Below are 19,873 nucleotides of genomic sequence, written 5' to 3'. Positions count from 1 at the left end.
TTCACTCATGCTGCCAAACATAAAACTGACTATTACATTTACATTTAAGTCATTTAGCAGACGCTCTTATCCAGAGCGACTTACAAATTGGTGCATACACCTTATGACATCCAGTGGAACAGCCACTTGCATCTAAATCTTTTTTGGGGGAGAAGGGGGGTGAGAAGGATTACTTACCCTTACTTACCCTATCCTAGGTATTCCTTGAAGAGGTGGGGTTTCAGGTGTCTCCGGAAGGTGGTGATTGACTCCGCTGTCCTGGCGTCGTGAGGGAGTTTGTTCCACCATTGGGGGCCAGAGCAGCGAACAGTTTTGACTGGGCTGAGCGGGAACTGTACTTCCTCAGTGGTGGGGAGGCGAGCAGGCCAGAGGTGGATGAACGCAGTGCCCTTGTTTGGGTGTAGGGCCTGATCAGAGCCTGGAGGTACTGAGGTGCCGTTCCCCTCACAGCTCCGTAGGCAAGCACCATGGTCTTGTAGCGGATGCGAGCTTCAACTGGAAGCCAGTGGAGATAGAGTGGAGGAGCGGGGTGACGTGAGAGAACTTGGGAAGGTTGAACACCAGACGGGCTGCGGCGTTCTGGATGAGTTGTAGGGGTTTAATGGCACAGGCAGGGAGCCCAGCCAACAGCGAGTTGCAGTAATCAAGACGGGAGATGACAAGTGCCTGGATTAGGACCTGCGCCGCTTCCTGTGTGAGGCAGGGTCGTACTCTGCGGATGTTGTAGAGCATGAACCTACAGGAACGGGACACCGCCTTGATGTTAGTTGAGAACGTCAGGGTGTTGTCCAGGATCACGCCAAGGTTCTTAGCGCTCTGGGAGGAGGACACAATGGAGTTGTCAACCGTGATGGCGAGATCATGGAACGGGCAGTCCTTCCCCGGGAGGAAGAGGAGCTCCGTCTTGCTGAGGTTCAGCTTGAGGTGGTGATCCGTCATCCACACTGATATGTCTGCCAGACATGCAGAGATGCGATTCGCCACCTGGTCATCAGAAGGGGGAAAGGAGAAGATTAATTGTGTGTCGTCTGCATAGCAATGATAGGAGAGATCATGTGAGGTTATGACAGAGCCAAGTGACTTGGTGTATAGCGAGAATAAGAGAGGGCCTAGAACAGAGCCCTGGGGGACACCAGTGGTGAGAGCGCGTGGTGAGGAGACAGATTCTCGCCACGCCACCTGGTAGGAGCGACCTGTCAGGTAGGACGCAATCCAAGCGTGGGCCGCGCCGGAGATGCCCAACTCGGAGAGGGTGGAGAGGAGGATCTGATGGTTCACAGTATCGAAGGCAGCCGATAGGTCTAGAAGGATGAGAGCTATCCTACCGATCCTTGACTTCGGCGATGTCATTTACAAAATAGCCTCCAACACTCTACTCAGCAAACTGGATGTAGTCTATCACAGTGCCATCCGTTTTGTCACTAAAGCCCCATATACTACCCACCACTGAGACCTGTATGCTCTCGTTGGCTGGCCCTCACTACATATTCGTCGCCAAACCCACTGGCTCCAGGTCATCTATAAGTCTTTGCTAGGTAAAGCCCTGACTTATCTAAGCTCACTGGTCACCAGAGCAACACTACCCGTAGCACACGCTCCAGCAGGTATATTTCACTGGTCATCCCCAAAGCCAAAACTTCCTTTGGCCGCCTTTCCTTCCAGTCCTCTGCTGCCAATGACTGGAACGAATTGCAAAAATCACTCAAGCTGAAGTCTTATATCTCCCTCTCTATCTTTAAGCATCAGCTGTCAGAGCAGCTTACCAATCACTGTACCTGTACACAACCAATCTGTAAATAGCACACCCAACTACCTCATCTCCATATTATTACTTACGCTCTTGCTCTTTTGCACCCCATTATCTCTACTGGCACATCATCATCTGCACATCTATCACTCCAGTGTTAATGCTAAATTGTAATTATTTCGCCTATATGGCCTATTTATTAGCTTACCTCTCTACTCTTCTACATTTGCACACACTGTACATAGATTTTTATATTGTGTAATTGACTGTACGTTTTGTTTACGTGTAACTCTGTGTTGTTGTTTTTGTCGTACTGCTCTGCTTTATCTTGGCCAGGTCGCAGTTGTAAACTTGTTCTCAACTGTCACGATCATTGTAAATACATCAGACCAAGGCGCAGCGTTCAATCGGTTCAACATATTTTATTGATAGTCAAACGCACAAAAAACAATAAAGAATAAACGATAAGTGACGCTCAAGCAGTGCTCACAGGCAACTACACAGAAACAAGATCCCACCAAACACAGTGGGGAAATGGCTGCTTAAATATGATCCCCAATCAGAGGCAAAGATAAACAGCTGCCTCTGATTGGGAACCATACCAGGCCAACATAGAAATAAATGTACTAGATCACCCACTCTAGTCACACCCCGACCTAACCAAAATAGAGAATGAAAAGGCTCTCTATGGTCAGAGTGTGACATCAACTGGCCTACCTGGTTAAATAAAGGTGAAATAATACAAATTAAAAATGAATCAATAAAATGGGTACAAAACAGATGTTAAAAAATAAATACCACTTATCACTATTAGGACAACAATTAACCAGAAGGGGACTAGGGTTCCAATTTGGGAACCCCCCCCCCCCCACGTTCAGCTGGAAGGTGGCGCATGGAACGCCTCCACACATTAACAAGTCCAATGGCTCAAATGAAAGATAAACACCTTGATTATCTACCCAGCAAGTCAGATTTCTAAAATGTTTTACGGCGAAAACATAGCACATATTTATGTCACCGAAAACACAGCTAATTTGCATAGCCAAGTTGAAAAAAATATGCAATCAACAAACGCAGGATTAAAAGAAAAATAATGCACTAACCTTTTGAAATCTTCATCAGATGACAGTAATATAACATGTTACACAGTACATTTATGTTTTTTTCAATAATATGCTATATATATCCATAAATCTCTGTTTACAATGATGCATCGTTCAAAAAATGCTACTCAAATGTCCTGAGAAATGACGGTAGCTCCGGCAGATAACGTCAGCTAACAAGGAATACACATCATAAACTTTGACTAAATATGCATGTTCTACATATATATAGTTAGATACACTTCTTCTGAATGCAATCGCTGTGTTACATTTATTTTTAACGTTACAGGTTTCCTTCACAAGGCTATACTATGAGTCGGCGCTCAAAAAGTAGCATTATGGCTCCTCTATCTTGGAGTCCACAGAAACCCAAATTTACCACATAAATATTCCCTTACCTTTGCTGTTCTTCCATCAGAAGACCTGGAAGGAATTATACTTACCAAAAACAGCGTTTAGTTTTGCAGTCTGTGTCTTTCGGTTCTCAAACACGACACATTTCGGTTGAAATGTAGCCAAAAGTCAAGTGGATGCGCAACAAAACGTTGAACTTACATATTATATGTCGACTAAACTTATCAAACTAAGTTCATAATCAAGCTTTAACATGTTATAAAGGTGTACAGCAATCGTGAGGACGAACAGAAACGCATGCATTGTATAATCGATCTTGGAAAAAAGACAGGACCGGAGCAGAGCGCGCATGAAAGTGACCTGTTTTTTCGGAGCGCGCGATTCTCACAATGAGAATCCCCATTGAAAGCTGAGATCGCGCTGAAGACAGAGAGACTGTTCCCAGACCTGTAAGTGCTTGGGAAGGGTGGGGGCGATGACGTCAAAGTTGGGCCAACTTTTCTGATGACAAGAGAGAGTTTGGGAGAATGACTGCCCTGAGAGTTCTGCTTTACATACATACATAATTTAAATGGTTTTAGAAGCTTTAGAGTGTTTTCTATTCAATAATATTTTTTATTTGCATATATTAGCAACTTTTGACAAAAAAAAATTGTTTACTATGGGCACGCAATTACTCCAGCGGGGGCAGTAGACAGCCCTATCCCCAACATGTTTTAAGAAGCTTAAAACCACTGTTAGAGGACACATGTGTATCTTGTTCTGATGCACAGCGAGGAAGACATTTCGTGAGGAAAATACAAATCCAAGGGACAATTGGATATTTACAGAACCTGGTCGCATCTTGGGTCACCAAGTCCCCAAATGTACAATTAGATGCCACCTCCACACTAAAAGGCTATTTGGAAGGGTTACCAGGAAAAAAGAGAAACCACTGGTTGACTTGAACTAACAAGATGACCTGGCACAGACAGACAGAAAACACAGGTATAAATACCCAGGGGATAAGTGGGGAAGATGGGCAACACTTGGAGGGGGGGTGGAAACGCACAAGGACAGGTGAAACAGATCAGAGCGTCACATGCCATCAGACTCCAGACTTGAACCCCATCAAACACCTGTGGTTTGAATTGAAGAGTTCAGTCCATAATCGCAGGCCAAAGGATATCAAAGAATTGGAAAGATTCTGTATGGAGCAATGGCCTAAGATCCTTCCCAATGTGTTCTCCAATGTCATTAAACATTATAGATAAAAAGGTTCAATGCTGTTATCAAGGGTGCAAAAAGTATTGAAAACAGTTATGCCAACCATTTTTAGACCTACATTTTTAGATTTGTTTTATTAATTATTAATACATTTAGAACTTTCCCAAAATGTGAGCATACCATATAGCTCAGTATTTGTATTATTTATTTTATAGAGTCTTTTTTCCCCCCTCATCTTTATCAACGGTGCCAATCATTTTGGAGTTGACTGTAATTTTGGATGATTGTCATCGATCTTCATCAGGTTTACAAAAATGTGCTGTGTTCACTCTCTCACACTCTTACAGTTATTGTTCAGTTTTTAATGAGGTCTGCTCAGATGAATATTTTTCTCATCTTGTGATTTGTGCCTCTGTCTAAATGGCAAATGTCTGCCTTAAATCAAATGTTATTGGTCGCATAGTTAGCAGATGTTTTCGCAACTGTAGCGAAATGCTTGTAAAGATAATTGCCCCATGTGAGATTAGAACTCGCAACCGTTGAAATATGGCTTAACTGTTTTAGCAGTCTGCGCCACCAATCAGTCATCGCTTTGTAAAATAACTGATCTGACAAACAATTTGCCTTCTATATTCTTTCTTCTTTATCAGCAAGGTATCAGCAACACTGGGTTCAAATCATCAGTATTTATACAAAGCACTGTGTCAAAATGATTAAGTAGGTATTATGAAAGACATACCATTACTCAACTCGACGCATGGACACTCCAGGCCATGTTTATGTTTACACATACAGTGGAAAAACATACTGTTGGGCTGTTGTTTATTTAGTAGTTGTTATTTCTGACGGGATTTTTTGTTGTTGTTGCCAGAAGTATAGCAGTGCTTATTCTTTTGACTAATTTAACTTAATTTTCATATTTTCATGTATTTTTTTCCATGTAGGATATACACAGAATATGTGTTATGAAAGAGATAAAAGAGAGAGACAGATAGAATGTTTACATGTAACTAGGGTTGCAAAATTCACTGGTTTTCCAAAAATCCTGGTTGGAGAAGTCTGGATTCGCTGCTTATTCCCTCCTGATTCCAGGAATCCACCAACCAGGATTTTGAGAAAACCAGGGAATTTATTGAAAGTTCCCAGACCTTTGCAGCCCTACATGTAACTGATAAAAGGCAATAAATCCAGTCTGACTTCCTATCAGGGAAACACAGAGGTCTCAGTAGAATAATACTCGTTAATACGATCACATACATATTATCTATTGATGTATCAAGGCAGTGTGTGAAATTGAGCTGGACATTTTCTTAACTGTGTGGATATACAGTACGCTTCCCTGACATGAGAACCCAGTGTTGTTTGGATCAGTTTTTTAACACTTACTGAAGAGGAGCAAACATAGTTAGACCATTAATGCTGTCTGCTGCAGTGTATATACAAGTGCATTCGGGAAAAGTACTTTTTCCACATTTTGTTACACTACAGCCTTATTCTAAAATTGATTAAATGGTATATTTCCTCATAAATCTTGACACAATACCCCATAATGACAAAGCCAAAACATATATATTTTTTTTATGTTTGCAAATCTATACAAAATCAATGTAAAAGTAGGTAGAGATCAGTTAGACTGTTTTCCTTCAAGTCATGAGGGAAAAAAATAAACATGCATTGAGAAAGGGATAGATAACAAAGATAATTTATAGCCTACTATGCAAGCAATGTTTTGTTTCTGGATTTTGCAGCACAGCTTGAATTGTGTAGCAAAATGTGTGGCCAAAAAAGCACAATTGATCCCTTCAAACCACGTGCCATTTACTCCTCAGACAGCAACAGATCCACAGTATTTACAGGGCATTCAAAAAGTATTCAGACCCTTTGACCTTTTCCACATTTGGTCAATCTACACATAATACCCCATAATGACAAAGCAAAAACAGGTTTTTAGACATTTTGGCAACAACAAAAACATTTTGTTTTACATAAGTATTCAGAACCTTTACTCAGTACTTTGTTGAAAAACCTGCAATGATTACAGCCTCGAGTCTTCTTGGGTATGACGCTACAAGCTTGGCACATCTGTATTTGGGGAGTTTCTCCCATTCTTCTCCACAGACCCTCTCAAGCTCTGTCAGGTTGGACGGGGAGTGTCGCTGCACAGCTATTTTCAGGTCTCTCCAGAGATGTTCGATTGGGATCAAGTCCGGGCTCTAGCTGGGCCACTCAAGGACATTCAGAAACTTGTCCCAAAGCCACTCCTGCATTGTGTTGGCTGTGTGCTTAGGATTGTTATCCTGTTGGAAGAGGAACTTTCGCCCTCAGTCTGAGGTCCTGAGCGCTCTGGAACAGGTTTTTTATCAAGGATCTCTCTGTACTTTGCTCTGTTCATTTTTCCCTCAATCCAGACTAGTCTCCTAGTCCCTGCCACTGAAAAACTTCCCCACACCATGATGCTGCCACCACCATGCTTCACCATAGTGATGGTGCCAGGTTTCCTCCAGAGGTGTTACTTGGCATTCAGGCCAAAGAGTTCAATCTTGGTTTCTTCAGACCAGAGAATCTTGTTTCTCATGGTCTGAGAGTCCTTTAGGTGCGAGCTGTCATGTGCATTTTACTGAGGAGTGGCTCTCCACCATAAAGGTCTGGCCTCTCCGTCTGGCCTCTCTACCATAAAGGCCTGAATGGTGGAGTGCTGCAGGGATGGTTGTCCTTCTGGAAGGTTCTCCCATCTCCATTAAGGATCTCTGGAGCTCTGTCAGAGTGACCATCAGGTTCTTGGTCCCCTCCCTGACCAAGGACATTCTCCCCCGATTGCTCAGTTTGGCCGTGTGGCCAGCTCTAGGAGAGTCTTGGTGATTCCAAACTTCTTCCATTTAAGAATAATGGAGGCCACTGTGTTCTTGGGGACCTTCAATGCTGCAGAAGTGTTTTGGTACCCTTCCCCAGATCTGTGCCTCGACACAATCCTGTCTTGGAGCTCTACGGACAATTCCTTCAACCTCATGGCTTGGTTTTTGCTCTGACATGCACTGTCAACTTTGGGACCTTATACAGATGTGTGCCTTTCCAAATCATGTCCAATCAATTGAATTAACCACAGGTGGATTCCAATCAAGTTGTAGAAACATCTCAAGGATAATCAAGGGAAACAGGATGCATCTGAGCTCAATTTCAAGTCTCATAGCAAAGGGTCTGAATAGTTACAGTGCCTTGCGAAAGTATTCGGCCCCCTTGAACTTTGCGACCTTTTGCCACATTTCAGGCTTCAAACATAAAGATATAAAACTGTATTTTTTTGTGAAGAATCAACAACAAGTGGGACACAATCATGAAGTGGAACGACATTTATTGGATATTTCAAACTTTTTTAACAAATCAAAAACTGAAAAATTGGGCATGCAACTGATTTCTGTGATTGAATTAGTCTGGAACAAGTAAACTGTCAACAAATATGCATCACCCACATGAGAGAGGATTTCCATATATTTCCATATTCAAGCAATGCCATTTCAAATGATCCATGTCATCACATTAAAATGCAGAATACAGGGCCTAACCATATCCTCATTAAAACACCATAAGATTAATCATTATTGTTGTAGTTCCTTTAGATAATGCAGTTGAACTAGGAGGTAAACTCTATTAGTAGATCAGTCTGAAATCATGTCGCTCCTGGAAGGCTAAACAGAACGGAGGAGCAGGGTGTGTGTGTGTGTGTGTGTGTGTGTGTGTGTGTGTGTGTGTGTGTGTGTGTGTGTGTGTGTGTGTGTGTGTGTGTGTGTGTGTGTGTGTGTGTGTGTGTGTGTGTGTGTGTGTGTGTGTGTGTGTGTGTGTGTGTGTGTGTGTGAGGTGTGTGTGAGTTTGTGCTTCCGAGGGATGGGGAGGTGGATGCATGTGTGTGTGATAGAAGAGCTTGAGTGTGAGTATAGAGAGGGTATGAGTGTGTTATAGAATCAGGACGTTCACAGACAGAAGGGCCTGCTTGGATACGGGTACTGTTTGGCACCTAGAGGCCTGTTTTCCATGAGGATATCCCTGGGCATCAACACTGTGATCAGGTAGGGGGAGGAGGGTGACAGAAACAGGGTGGCTCCCCTCCTCTGGAATAGTAACACACCGAACTGATTTATCTACTTTGTGTTTGCTTGAGCTTGATGGATATGGCGATATTGTTTTATTAAATGCCTTCGATTGATTTGGCTCTGTAGCTTGTTTAGTTTGCATGTGAAGTGTGTGTCCACGTGTCAATGCATGTGCGTGCATGTGTGTGTGTCTGTGTGTGTCTGTGTATGTGTGTGTGTGTGTGCTCTATTGTCCCCATAAACAATGGCATCCCAGTGAGGTTGTTGTTGTTGAGTGAGTTGCCTCCCAGCAGGGAGAGGCTGGTGTTGAGCTGTTGTTGTGGGATGTTTTGTGTTCTTACAGTTTCTATGCTGGGAGGAATACGCTCCCTGTAGATCCACAGAACACTGAGCGAACACAGGCCATTCAATCCTGTCAATGCTCTCAGTCAGTGGTGCTGTTGGTTAATTGATTTTGTGAGGAGGCCTTGTGACGCTCTTTTATACAGTGGTGTCAAGTAACTATGTTAAAATACTTTAAAGTACTACTTAAGCATTTTTTGGGGGGTATCTGTACTTTACTTTACTATTTACATGTTTGACAACTTTTACTTTTACTCCACCACATTCCTAAAGAAAATATGTACTTTTTACTCCCCCATACATTTTCCCTGACTCTCAGGGCAGCAAAATCATCCAATTCATGCCCTTATCAAGAGAATGTGTGGTCATCCCTACTGCTTCTGACCTGGTGGACTCACTAAACACAAATACTGGGTTTGTAAATGATGTTGGAGTATGCCCCTGGATATCTGTGAATAAGGAACTTGATGTATTACATTATCTATTACTTTGGATACTTAAATACATTTAAAACCAGATACTATTTTACTCAAGTAGTATTTTACTGGGTGACTTTTACTTATTCTAATACCAATCTTTCTCAATCTCAAAGCTGTGAGAAGAAACACCACACCATATTTGTATACAAGGCAGTCTTTTCGAAACCTTTACAGCAAGTACAACCAGTTGCCATTTCCTGTACTGTGAACATATGTAATCAACAGTTTCCATGACAAACTCTGTTGGGGTTCGTTTGTAAGAAGTCAGGGGTGTACTTGCATTATCAAATCAATATAAAACAAGTATACATTTAGCAAATGATGCATGAAGCTATAATCTACGAACAGAGCACTGTCACAGCGTGATGTCTATTGTTTAACGAGGAAATGCAGTGTGTAAAGCATCAGTGAAGTTTACTGCATCTACATAATTTCCTCTTACTGAGCACACAGATAATGCACCACCACATCACCACGTCTACGTCTTATGAGCACTTTTTATCCTGCCCTGAAACACTTTCTCAATGCACACTTTGTAACTATTTGAGAGCAACAATATTCTGTATTTCTTTCCTCAAAACATTCACCAAAGCAACCCACAACAATGCCCTCCTGTTCAATAACCTCTGGTAAATCTCATCCCGTCTTTAAACTCTTTCTCCTCTCCCTCACCTCCGCCCTACTCCATCCCCCTGTTCTTTTCGGGTAGACGAGGGAGCCTTGGCCCCTGGCCCAGGCCCATTAGCCCCAGACTGGCAGCCATGTGTTCACCAGCAGAGATCATTACACTGAGGCAATGACACCGCTCTAATGCGTCATTAATGATTGATTAACGAGGGGAGCCTAAACAGGTGCATTTATATGGAAGAGCGCCGTGTAATGGCTTTGCTCACATCTGCCTGTTCTTTTTGTATTTATTATTATATATTTTTTTATTTGACCCTTTTTTCTCCCCAATTTCGTGGTATCCAATTGTTTTAGTAGCTACTATCTCGTTACAACTCCCGTACGGCCTCGGGAGAGACGAAGGTTGAAAGTCATGCGTCCTCCGATACACAACCCAGCATCCAACCCGGAAGCCAGCCGCACCAATGTGTCGGAGGAAACACTGTGCACCTGGCAACCTTGGTTAGCGCGCACTGCGCCCGGCCCGCCACAGGAGTCGCTGGTGCGCGATGAGACAAGGATATCCCTACCGGCCAACCCCTCCCTAACCCGGACGACGCTAGACCAATTGTGCATCGTCCCACGGACCTCCCGGTCACGGCCGGTTGTGACAGAGCCTGGGTCTCTGGTGGCACAGCTGGCGCTGCAGTACAGCGCCACTAACCACTGCGCCACCCGGGATGCATCTGCCTGTTCTTTACTTGAGTGTGTCTGTGTGAGAGTAATAGTTGAACGAGAGAGACACTGACAGTATTTCTCACAGAATTCACAGAGAACTACTCCTGATGACCATAGACCACAGACTTTCTGACTCGTCAATATGACATGTTTTATAATTGTCTCAGCATAGCTACCAGATTGTAGCAGTTTGTATGTTATGGATCATTTAGGCCTGGTCTCATCCTTGTCTCTGTGTTTGTTAATGTGAGTGAGGGAGTACGGCAGCAGAGTGGCCCCTGCTTCAGTGAGAAGGAGGTGAAGACAAGGTAGAGCCATGGGAGGACGGGGCCTCCTTCTCCTCCTCCTCCTGGGGGTGGTCTCCCCGGCACAGGGCTCGTCCTTCCTCTCCGGCCAGCGCCACCGGACACGTCTGCAGAGGGATCGCCAAGCCCGCAACAATGTCCGACCCAACATCATCCTCATCCTCACTGACGACCAGGACATCGAACTGGGTAAAACACAGTGTGTGTGTGTGTCTGTGTGGTGCTTGTTCAGTGTCTGTCAGCATGTTAGTGAGAGAGGTCAGGGTAATGCTTCCTCTTGGCACCATTCTCTATTTGCCCACTCGAAGTCAAGTACACCATGGCCAACTTCAGTATTGGCATGGAGCGAGTGCCCTATGGCATCTATTGTCTGAGTGCCAAACCCTGGCCATCTCCCTACCCATTTAAGCCCTTAAACTGCATATTGGACTGGAGTGCCGGTATAACAACCTCACTGACACCCTTTGTTCCGCTCTGATTGCTCGTGAGAATACCATTGAAAACCAGGAATTTATGGTCGAGCATCTGTTTCACTAAACAATCGGCATCAGCCTGAAAAGCCTTTAGTACACATGAATTCAAATGAGCGACTCTTCACAGAAAATATTTATTCTCTCTCTCTCCCCCTCTCTCTCTCACATCCCTTCCATCTTTATGCCTCTCTTCCCCTCACCCTTTCCCTCTCTCCCTCCTTACCCTCTCTTTTCCCTGTCTCTCTCTCCTCCAGGCTCAATGCAAGCCATGAATAAGACAAGGCGTATCATGGAGCAGGGAGGTACCCATTTCTCTAACGCCTTCTCCACTACTCCCATGTGCTGCCCATCGCGCTCCTCTATTCTGACAGGGAAGTACGTTCACAACCACCACACCTTCACCAACAACGAGAACTGCTCCTCACCGTCCTGGCAGGCCCACCATGAGCCTCACACCTTCGCTGTGCACCTTAACAACTCAGGCTACAGGACGGGTGAGTGTGAACTGTGCAGCATATACACACACACACAGACACACATGCATTATTGCATAGTGAATCACTTTGTACTCGTGCCCACCTCTTATCCCAGCCTTCTTTGGGAAGTACCTGAATGAGTACAACGGCTCGTATGTGCCCCCTGGCTGGAGGGAGTGGGTAGCGCTGGTGAAGAACTCTCGCTTCTACAACTACACTCTGTGCAGGAACGGTGCGCGGGAGAAGCATGGCAGCAACTATCCAAAGGTTCCATCCTGTTTCAGTTTTCACTCAAATATTGGAGTAGTAACCTATGATGATGAATAACCCTGATTTAATCATCCAATTCTTTAAAATTATGATAATATTGTTATACAGTAGTATAAAATAGTATACAATAGTATACAATATATACAGTAGTAAACAGTAGTATACAATAGTTAACAGTATTATATAATAGTATACAGTAGTATATAATAGTATACAGTAGTATACAGTAGTAAACAGTAATATACCGTAGTAAATAATAGTATACAGTAGTATATAATAGTATACAGTAGTATACAGTAGTATACAGTAGTAAATAGTAGTATATAATAGTATACAGTAGTAACCAGCAGTAAACAGTTTATCTCAATCTAAATGCTGTTATAAGGCAGCCTGTATGACAAGCTTTATTGCTCTATACACATTTTATTTTCCTTTCTGGAAGGAAGTAGCCTAATATTAGAGTTCAGAACCTCATGTACAGGCGATTCTTGCTTCCACAGGACTATCTCACAGACATCATCACCAATGACAGCCTCAACTACTTCCGCTCCTCTAAGAGGATGTACCCCCACCGACCAGTGATGATGGTCCTGAGCCACGCTGCCCCACATGGGCCAGAGGACTCAGCACCGCAGTACAGCACTGCCTTCCCCAACGCCTCGCAGCACATGTAAGGATATACTGTAACAGACACAGACACACTCATTTGACAGAAGACGCAGTGTGCTCGTGTACGCTGAGTGTAGGATCAGCGATGATCCTTGTACATTGCAGACTTTACAGTAGATTGGTATTGTTAAAGAGGTTCATGATAAATAGGCATCCATAGACTATGATAACATACTATGGGTCCCAGACTTTGTCTGCTTGGCACAGTACCCCGAAGATAAACGCTTGGTCCTGGGCTAATACCACCTCTCCCATTGGTCATGTGAGAGACAAACAGGGAGGCAGTAATGAGCCTGTGTCTTTGGTCGATCATCCTGAGTCCCAAAAGCATCATTAAAGTACTGAATAAAAGTGTAACACAGTGATTATATTCAGCCCAATCTGTTTTAATGTCAACTTTTAATTGCTTTTTCTCAGAAATCTACACCCCCCCCTGTTGGGAGCTTATAAATTATCTCGCTTTCCCTTTATAGAGGGAAAGAAAATATCTCCCCTCTTACGCCATCCCTCCAGAAAACCCCTTTCACATCCACATTGCAGTGACTCATCTTCATCCTCTATTTAAATATGTTGTCAGGGCCTTGTGCTCCAAGGCCATAGACGATTAGCTTTTCGCCAAGTCAAATCCATATGCTGGAATGTTAAATATGCCTTGCCTCCAAGCCCTCGTTAGATATTTAGCAGCTTGTTAACTTTGAAATCATTAAGGTTCCATCTACCCCTGAGTTGATACTAGTTCATATTAATAAAATGGTCCTCTCTATGTTAGCTGATATTGATCAGAATGGCAGCTGGTTGCCTTTTCTTTGGTTCATATGCCTCCAATTCAGCATACACAATAAGTTATGAGATCAGTTTCAAAGGTGTAGTTCGCAAGCACTCGGAGAGCCTATTGTCGTATATGTCAATCGTAAAACAACACAGGGATTGGAACCGGTTCAGGGAAAATAGCAACATTTTTTGAGGAACGGAAACAGCACCCGGAACACACAAGTCCCCGCTTCATGCCAAATGAGCTATATGAACCGTTACTGTTTCGGGTTCGAACCAGTTCAAAACTTTATTATGGTGGTCGGAAAACTGGAACTGAAAGAGAAAAACATTGATTTTGTACCGAACAGAACGATTGGAAAATGATTTTGGTTCCAACCCCTACATCATGAAACCAACCACAGCTTTGTATAATCTGATTTGTATTGGAATTCACATGACAATGCAATTCAATTCAATACAATACAATATGCAACACAACACAATGCAATGCAGTGCAATATAACAATGCTTCCTTCACACCAGATTTTCACATTTAGACTATACAGCTATGCATATTAAACACTCTTCTATGAATACTGTGAGAACTATCACAATGTTCCCTACCACAATACTATTCAGTGTTAAGTCAAAAGATATGTCACCTCTCTATAGAATGTGTCTGTAAAATGCTTTCCGTAAAGGGGGCGGGAACAGAACCACTCTTCACCCCACCGCCTTTAAAATAAAGTTTCTGTTTTGTTGATGAAACGGAGGAGAGGAGCATCCAGCATCGTGGTAAAGAAAAAGTTGCGGTCCATATTCTACTGTTCTATTCCGCGTGCAGTGAAACTGCGTTCGCTGGTTGATGCAACTCCTTTTTTGTTGTAATATTGTAAACAAACATGGCAGTTTCAACAACTACAGATTTCATCTAAAAGCTCCTCTGGGATTTCTGGAGACATAATGGTGAAGATATCAGAGCAGTAAGCACTCCTCTGTCTCATGTGCTGGGTAAAAAAAAGTCATTTCCATGGCAGGGAAAACAAAGACACGTCAATGAAGATACATTTCGTCGAGAACTAAGTACTCGTTTCCCTCCATCCCTTTCTCAGAACCCCGAGCTATAACTATGCTCCTAACCCAGACAAGCACTGGATCCTGCGCTACACAGGCCCCATGAAACCCGTCCACATGCAGTTCACCAACATGCTGCAGCGCCGGAGGATGCAGACCCTGCTGTCTGTGGACGACTGTGTGGACAAGGTGGGTCAGGCTGGTAGACAGATAGACATGAAGAAAGACAAACAGAAAATAGTCTCTCATGCTCAACTGCATCTACCTGACTACCTGTCTCACTGTGTCCTCCTCCTCAGGTGTACAACATGCTGGTGGAGACAGGTGAGTTGGACAACACCTACATTGTTTACACATCAGACCACGGCTACCACATTGGCCAGTACGGCCTGGTCAAGGGCAAGTCCATGCCCTACGAGTTTGACATCCGGGTGCCCTTCTACATACGAGGCCCCAATGTGGAGGCAGGAGCCATGTGAGTGCAACTTTGAAGCTTTGTACAGTACCTTGTTTAGGATATGTTTCAATAGAAATGGTTGTCTTTTGGCTCTTATCTCACTGTTACTACTACTTTCTTGATATCTCTTACGCAGCACTCATCTCTCTCCCCCACCTGCTCTTGTGCCCTCCTGCAGTAACCCTCATGTGGTGCTGAACGTTGACCTGGCTCCCACACTGTTGGACATGGCCGGTGCCGATGTTCCCTCTGATATGGACGGCAAGTCCATCCTCAAACTCCTGGACACAGACAAACCTGTCAACAGGTACAGAGGGTCGCAACTTCATTTGCATGGTTTGAACTTAACACAATGGACACTCCATGTCGCTTCAGGATGACCTGAAATATCTTGCTTTTGGTGCAGGTTCCAGGTGAACAAGAAGGGGAAGATGTGGAGGGACTCCTTCCTGGTAGAGCGAGGGTCAGTATGTTACATTCATAATTGAGTCATTAACCCTCCTGCTGTGTTCCGGCAAAATTGGACCGATTTCCAAGTTTTCTCTCTGAAAAATGTAGTTAATTTAATCTGATTGTCATAAGGTTCTATGACTTTATCCACGTAGGGCATCTGAACATACAAATCACATTTAGATGATTTTCATTACATTTTGGGTGTTTTATTTAACTTTTGTACACCTGTGGTGTTCCTGCTCAAAAATGACCGGTCATTAGAAATGAATGGGTGAGACTACAATTAGTGTGTAAAATTGGGTTCAGGCACATGCCCATTCATCAGATGGACACACTTCCTCTCTCAGAACCCCACATGCATGTGTGTTTGAGCACACACACACACACACACACACACACACACACACACACACACACACACACACACACACACACACACACACACACACACACACACACACAGGCCATAAATAGCAAATAGAAGTTCAAAACGTGATCTAACACAACATTAGGTGATAATATATGTATTGTTATGGATTTATAATCAGCTATAAGGGGGCAGTCATTTTGGACCAGGAACACAGAATTAATTAACATGAAACAAACACAACAGGAGGGTTAATCAAGTGCAATTAAAGGGGTAATCCCCCACAGCCATGTGATCAAAGTTTTATGTATGTTTAGTCTATGTTCTATTACTCTCATCTGAGTCCATCCTGTTCACACAGGAAACTGATCCACAAGAAGGCTGATGGGAAGGAGGTGGCCCAGGAGGAGAATTTCCTCCCCAAGTACCAGCGGGTCAAAGACCTGTGTCAGAGGGCAGAGTACCAGAGCTCCTGTGAACAGCCAGGGCAGGTAAGAGTTCCGTACAATACCCACAGGCACAAACACTTATACATTAGCAGAAATATAGCTATATCTCTCTCCCCATTTTCCCCTCTCTGAAAAAGGATGGAGAAATGTAGCTAAATCTCCCACCCCCCCTTTCCCTTCTCTATGTGTGTAGAAGTGGCAGTGTCTGGAGGACCCGTCTGGTAAGTTGAGGCTGTATAAGTGTAAGGGCATGGCCAGTCTCTATGCCCCACGTATGCAGGCTCTGATGGCCAGCAGCGGGTCCCAGCAGTGGGTTGGACACGTCTCCAATGCTGGAGACAGCTGTGACTGTGGCCCCCTAGGCCTCAAAATTACACCCCTGAAGAGGAAGAGGCTGCTTACCAAGAAAAGTGAGTAGTCCTTTCAGTGGCTTATAGATTTACCATTAATCAAAGGCCTATAAATTGTGCTTGCAAATTATGGGACAAGTATTTGTGGTCCCGCAGTGGCAGATTAGAAAACTTAACAAAAATATTTTATTTTTCTTGAAATGAGACATAATACAATTTAAGTGACTTCCTGTGCGCCATTTAAAAACAGTGACAAATGCTATATACTTTAACACCCTCTCTCTTGGGTCATTGGCGTTGCAATACCTTTATAATAATAACATTGAAACGAATAAATCTTGTAACCCCATCAGAGGTAAAGTCCACTAAGAGTCTGACTAGGAACCGTTGGGCCCGGTCCATTCCGTTTGAGCTGGATGGAGACCTTTATGCTGTGGACCTGGAAGAGGGCTACAGGCCCGTGGGCCTCCGGAATACCAGCAGGTCTGGGGAGAGGAGGAGAGGAGCGGTCCTGCAGGAGGACGACGATGAGGAGTTCAGTGGAATGGGAGTTACAGCCAGACCTACAACCAGCAACAGCCTTACACCACCTGCCGCTCTTAAAGTCACCTACAGGTGTGTGTGTGTGTGTGTGTGTGTGTGTGTGTGTGTGTGTGTGTGTGTGTGTGTGTGTGTGTGTGTGTGTGTGTGTGTGTGTGTGTGTGTGTGTGTGTGTGTGTGTGTGTGTGTGTGTGTGTGTGTGTGTGTGTGTGTGTGTGTGTGTGTGTGTGTGTGTGTGTGTGTGTGTGTGTGTGTGTGCATGTGAATATCTGTGAATATGTGTGTTGAGCTTCCGTGTCAGTGGGTCTATGAGTAGTAGTATGATTAATCTTTATGTTCTTGTGAAGCACACTAGCCTTACAGTAATTCATGCTCAGGTGTTGAGAGGGTGCTGTAAGAAAGTGCTAACTGCTGTAAACTGTGGTAAATGCAGTTGTCAGGTAAAGGTGATGATACAGTAGCTGGTGTGTGTTTTCCCCACAGGTGCTCCATCCTGATGAATGACACAGTCAGGTGTGATGGAGGACTCTACAAATCCCTCCAGGCCTGGAAAGACCATAAGCTCCACATCGAGCACGAGGTACTGCTCTAGTTGATCCTCAATCTGACCTGGCTGATCTGTAGCCTTTCTTGTCATCGCGGGGGTTAACTATTTTGTATGTGCTGTACGCAGATTGAAACCCTACAGACGAAAATAAAGAACTTGCGTGAGGTCAAAGGTCACCTGAAGAAGGTTCGGCCTGAAGAGTGCCAGTGTAACACCCCCAATTACCTGTCCAAGAACAAAGGGATGTTCAGACTCGATGCAGGCCGCATTCACTCACTAAAGTAATGATTGTGAGATGGTGGTGTGTATGTGCATGTGTTTGTGTGTGTGTGAGGGAGGAAGAGAGGGAGGGAGAGAGGGAGATCCTCACAAATCAGTGTATCTCTCTTTATATGTCCTCTTGTGGTGTGTCCTCAGCAAAATGCCCTCTAAGCAGAAGAAGCAGTGGCTGATGAAGGAGCAGAAACGTAGGAAGAAACTCCGTAAACTGCTCAAGAGGCTCCGCAACAACGACACCTGCAGCATGCCTGGTCTCACCTGTTTCACCCATGACAACCAGCACTGGCAGACTGCCCCCTTCTGGACAAGTATGGAATGACAGAATGCAGACGAAAACAAATGCAGAACAATAGTAACAGTTAGAGTAAAAGTAAAGAGACATGGGATTCCTGAATTGTTACCACTCTGCTTCATCACTGCCACAAGATTATACATTGAATGATTAATTGTAAAGATCCAAAAATAAGATGAAGTAGGTGCGTTAAAACTGGCCATGTATCTTGTTTGAATAACTACGTCTGTCTCTTTCCATGCCCTGCCAGTGGGTCCATTCTGTGCTTGTACCAGCGCCAACAACAACACTTACTGGTGCCTCAGGACCATCAACGACACACACAACTTCATATTCTGCGAGTTCGCCACAGGTTTCATAGAGTATTTCGATCTGAACACTGACCCATACCAGGTATCTCTCTCTCTCTCTCTCGTTCTCTTGCTCACTTGCTCTCCTTCTCTCTTTTAAATCTCACAAATGAGCTGTAGCCTCCTATTGTGATTTTTTACAGTGTTTGGTAACATATCCTGTCATCTGATTGTCTGTAGTTGATAAATGGGGTTAGCACCCTGGACCGCACTGCCCTCAACCAGATGCACCAGCAACTTATGGAACTGCGGAGCTGCAAAGGCCACAAGCAATGCAATCCAGAGACAGGTGAGTCAGAAAGACACACACACATACAGTACCAGTTAAAAGTTTGGACACACCTACCCATTCAAGGGTTTTTCTTTATTTTGACTATTTTCTACATTGTAAAATAATAGTGAAGACATCAAAACTATTAAATAACACATATGGAATCATGTCGTAACCAAAAGATAAATATATTTGAGATTTTTCAAAGTAGCCACCCTTTGCCTTGATGACAGCGTTGTACACTCTTGGCATTCTCGCTTCGCCTGGAATGCTTTTCCAACAGTCTTGAAGGAGTTCCCACATATGCTGAGCACTCCTTGGCTACTTTTCTTTCACTCTGCCATCCAACTCATCACAAACCATCTTAATTGGGTTGAGGTCGGGTGATTGTGGAGGCCAGGTCATCTGATGCAGCACTCCATCACTCTCCTTCTTGGTCAAAAAGCCCTTACACAGCCTGGAGGTGTTTGGTCATTGTCCTGTTGAAAAACAAATCACTGACAGTGTCACCAGCAAAGCACCCCCACACCATCACACCTCCCCCTCCATGCTTCACGGTGGGAACCACACATGCAGAGATCATCCGTTCCCCTACTCTGCATCCCACAAAGACACACCGGCTGGAACCAAAAATCTCAAACAATCAGACCAAAGGACAGATTTCCACCGGTCTAATGTCCAGTGCTCGAGTTTCTTGGTCCAAGCAAATCTTCTTCTTATTGATGTCCTTTAGTCGTGTTTTCTTTGCAGCAATTCGACCATGAAGGCCTGGTTCACGCAGTCTGCTCTGAACAGTTGATGTTGAGATGTGTCTGTTACTTGAACTCTGTGAAGCATT

At 44.0% G+C, this 19,873-nt stretch overlaps 1 protein-coding gene across 3 annotated transcripts in view; it reads left to right on the top strand.

Annotated features, from left to right (window-relative positions):
- The window catches only part of LOC118400119 (extracellular sulfatase Sulf-2-like), a 75,907-nt gene that overhangs the window by 52,722 nt on the left and 3,312 nt on the right, over positions 1-19,873 (top strand). For all 3 annotated transcript variants that reach the window (XM_052473332.1, XM_052473333.1, XM_052473331.1), the window contains 16 exons: positions 10,912-11,154; positions 11,693-11,932; positions 12,030-12,181; positions 12,685-12,854; positions 14,719-14,869; positions 14,980-15,155; positions 15,316-15,444; positions 15,544-15,600; positions 16,319-16,448; positions 16,600-16,816; positions 17,110-17,371; positions 17,780-17,876; positions 17,970-18,124; positions 18,261-18,430; positions 18,665-18,807; positions 18,945-19,053. In XM_052473332.1, coding sequence (XP_052329292.1) covers positions 10,977-11,154; positions 11,693-11,932; positions 12,030-12,181; positions 12,685-12,854; positions 14,719-14,869; positions 14,980-15,155; positions 15,316-15,444; positions 15,544-15,600; positions 16,319-16,448; positions 16,600-16,816; positions 17,110-17,371; positions 17,780-17,876; positions 17,970-18,124; positions 18,261-18,430; positions 18,665-18,807; positions 18,945-19,053 — 2,536 coding nt within the window. In that variant the 5' untranslated portion in view covers positions 10,912-10,976. The remainder of the gene's footprint in view (positions 1-10,911; positions 11,155-11,692; positions 11,933-12,029; positions 12,182-12,684; positions 12,855-14,718; positions 14,870-14,979; positions 15,156-15,315; positions 15,445-15,543; positions 15,601-16,318; positions 16,449-16,599; positions 16,817-17,109; positions 17,372-17,779; positions 17,877-17,969; positions 18,125-18,260; positions 18,431-18,664; positions 18,808-18,944; positions 19,054-19,873) is intronic.

Source organism: Oncorhynchus keta, chromosome 21, assembly GCF_023373465.1.
Source record: "Oncorhynchus keta strain PuntledgeMale-10-30-2019 chromosome 21, Oket_V2, whole genome shotgun sequence".
Taxonomy (NCBI): domain Eukaryota; kingdom Metazoa; phylum Chordata; class Actinopteri; order Salmoniformes; family Salmonidae; genus Oncorhynchus; species Oncorhynchus keta.
The sequence above is the reverse complement of the archived record's forward strand: the minus strand, read 5'-3'. Positions and strand labels throughout refer to the sequence as shown.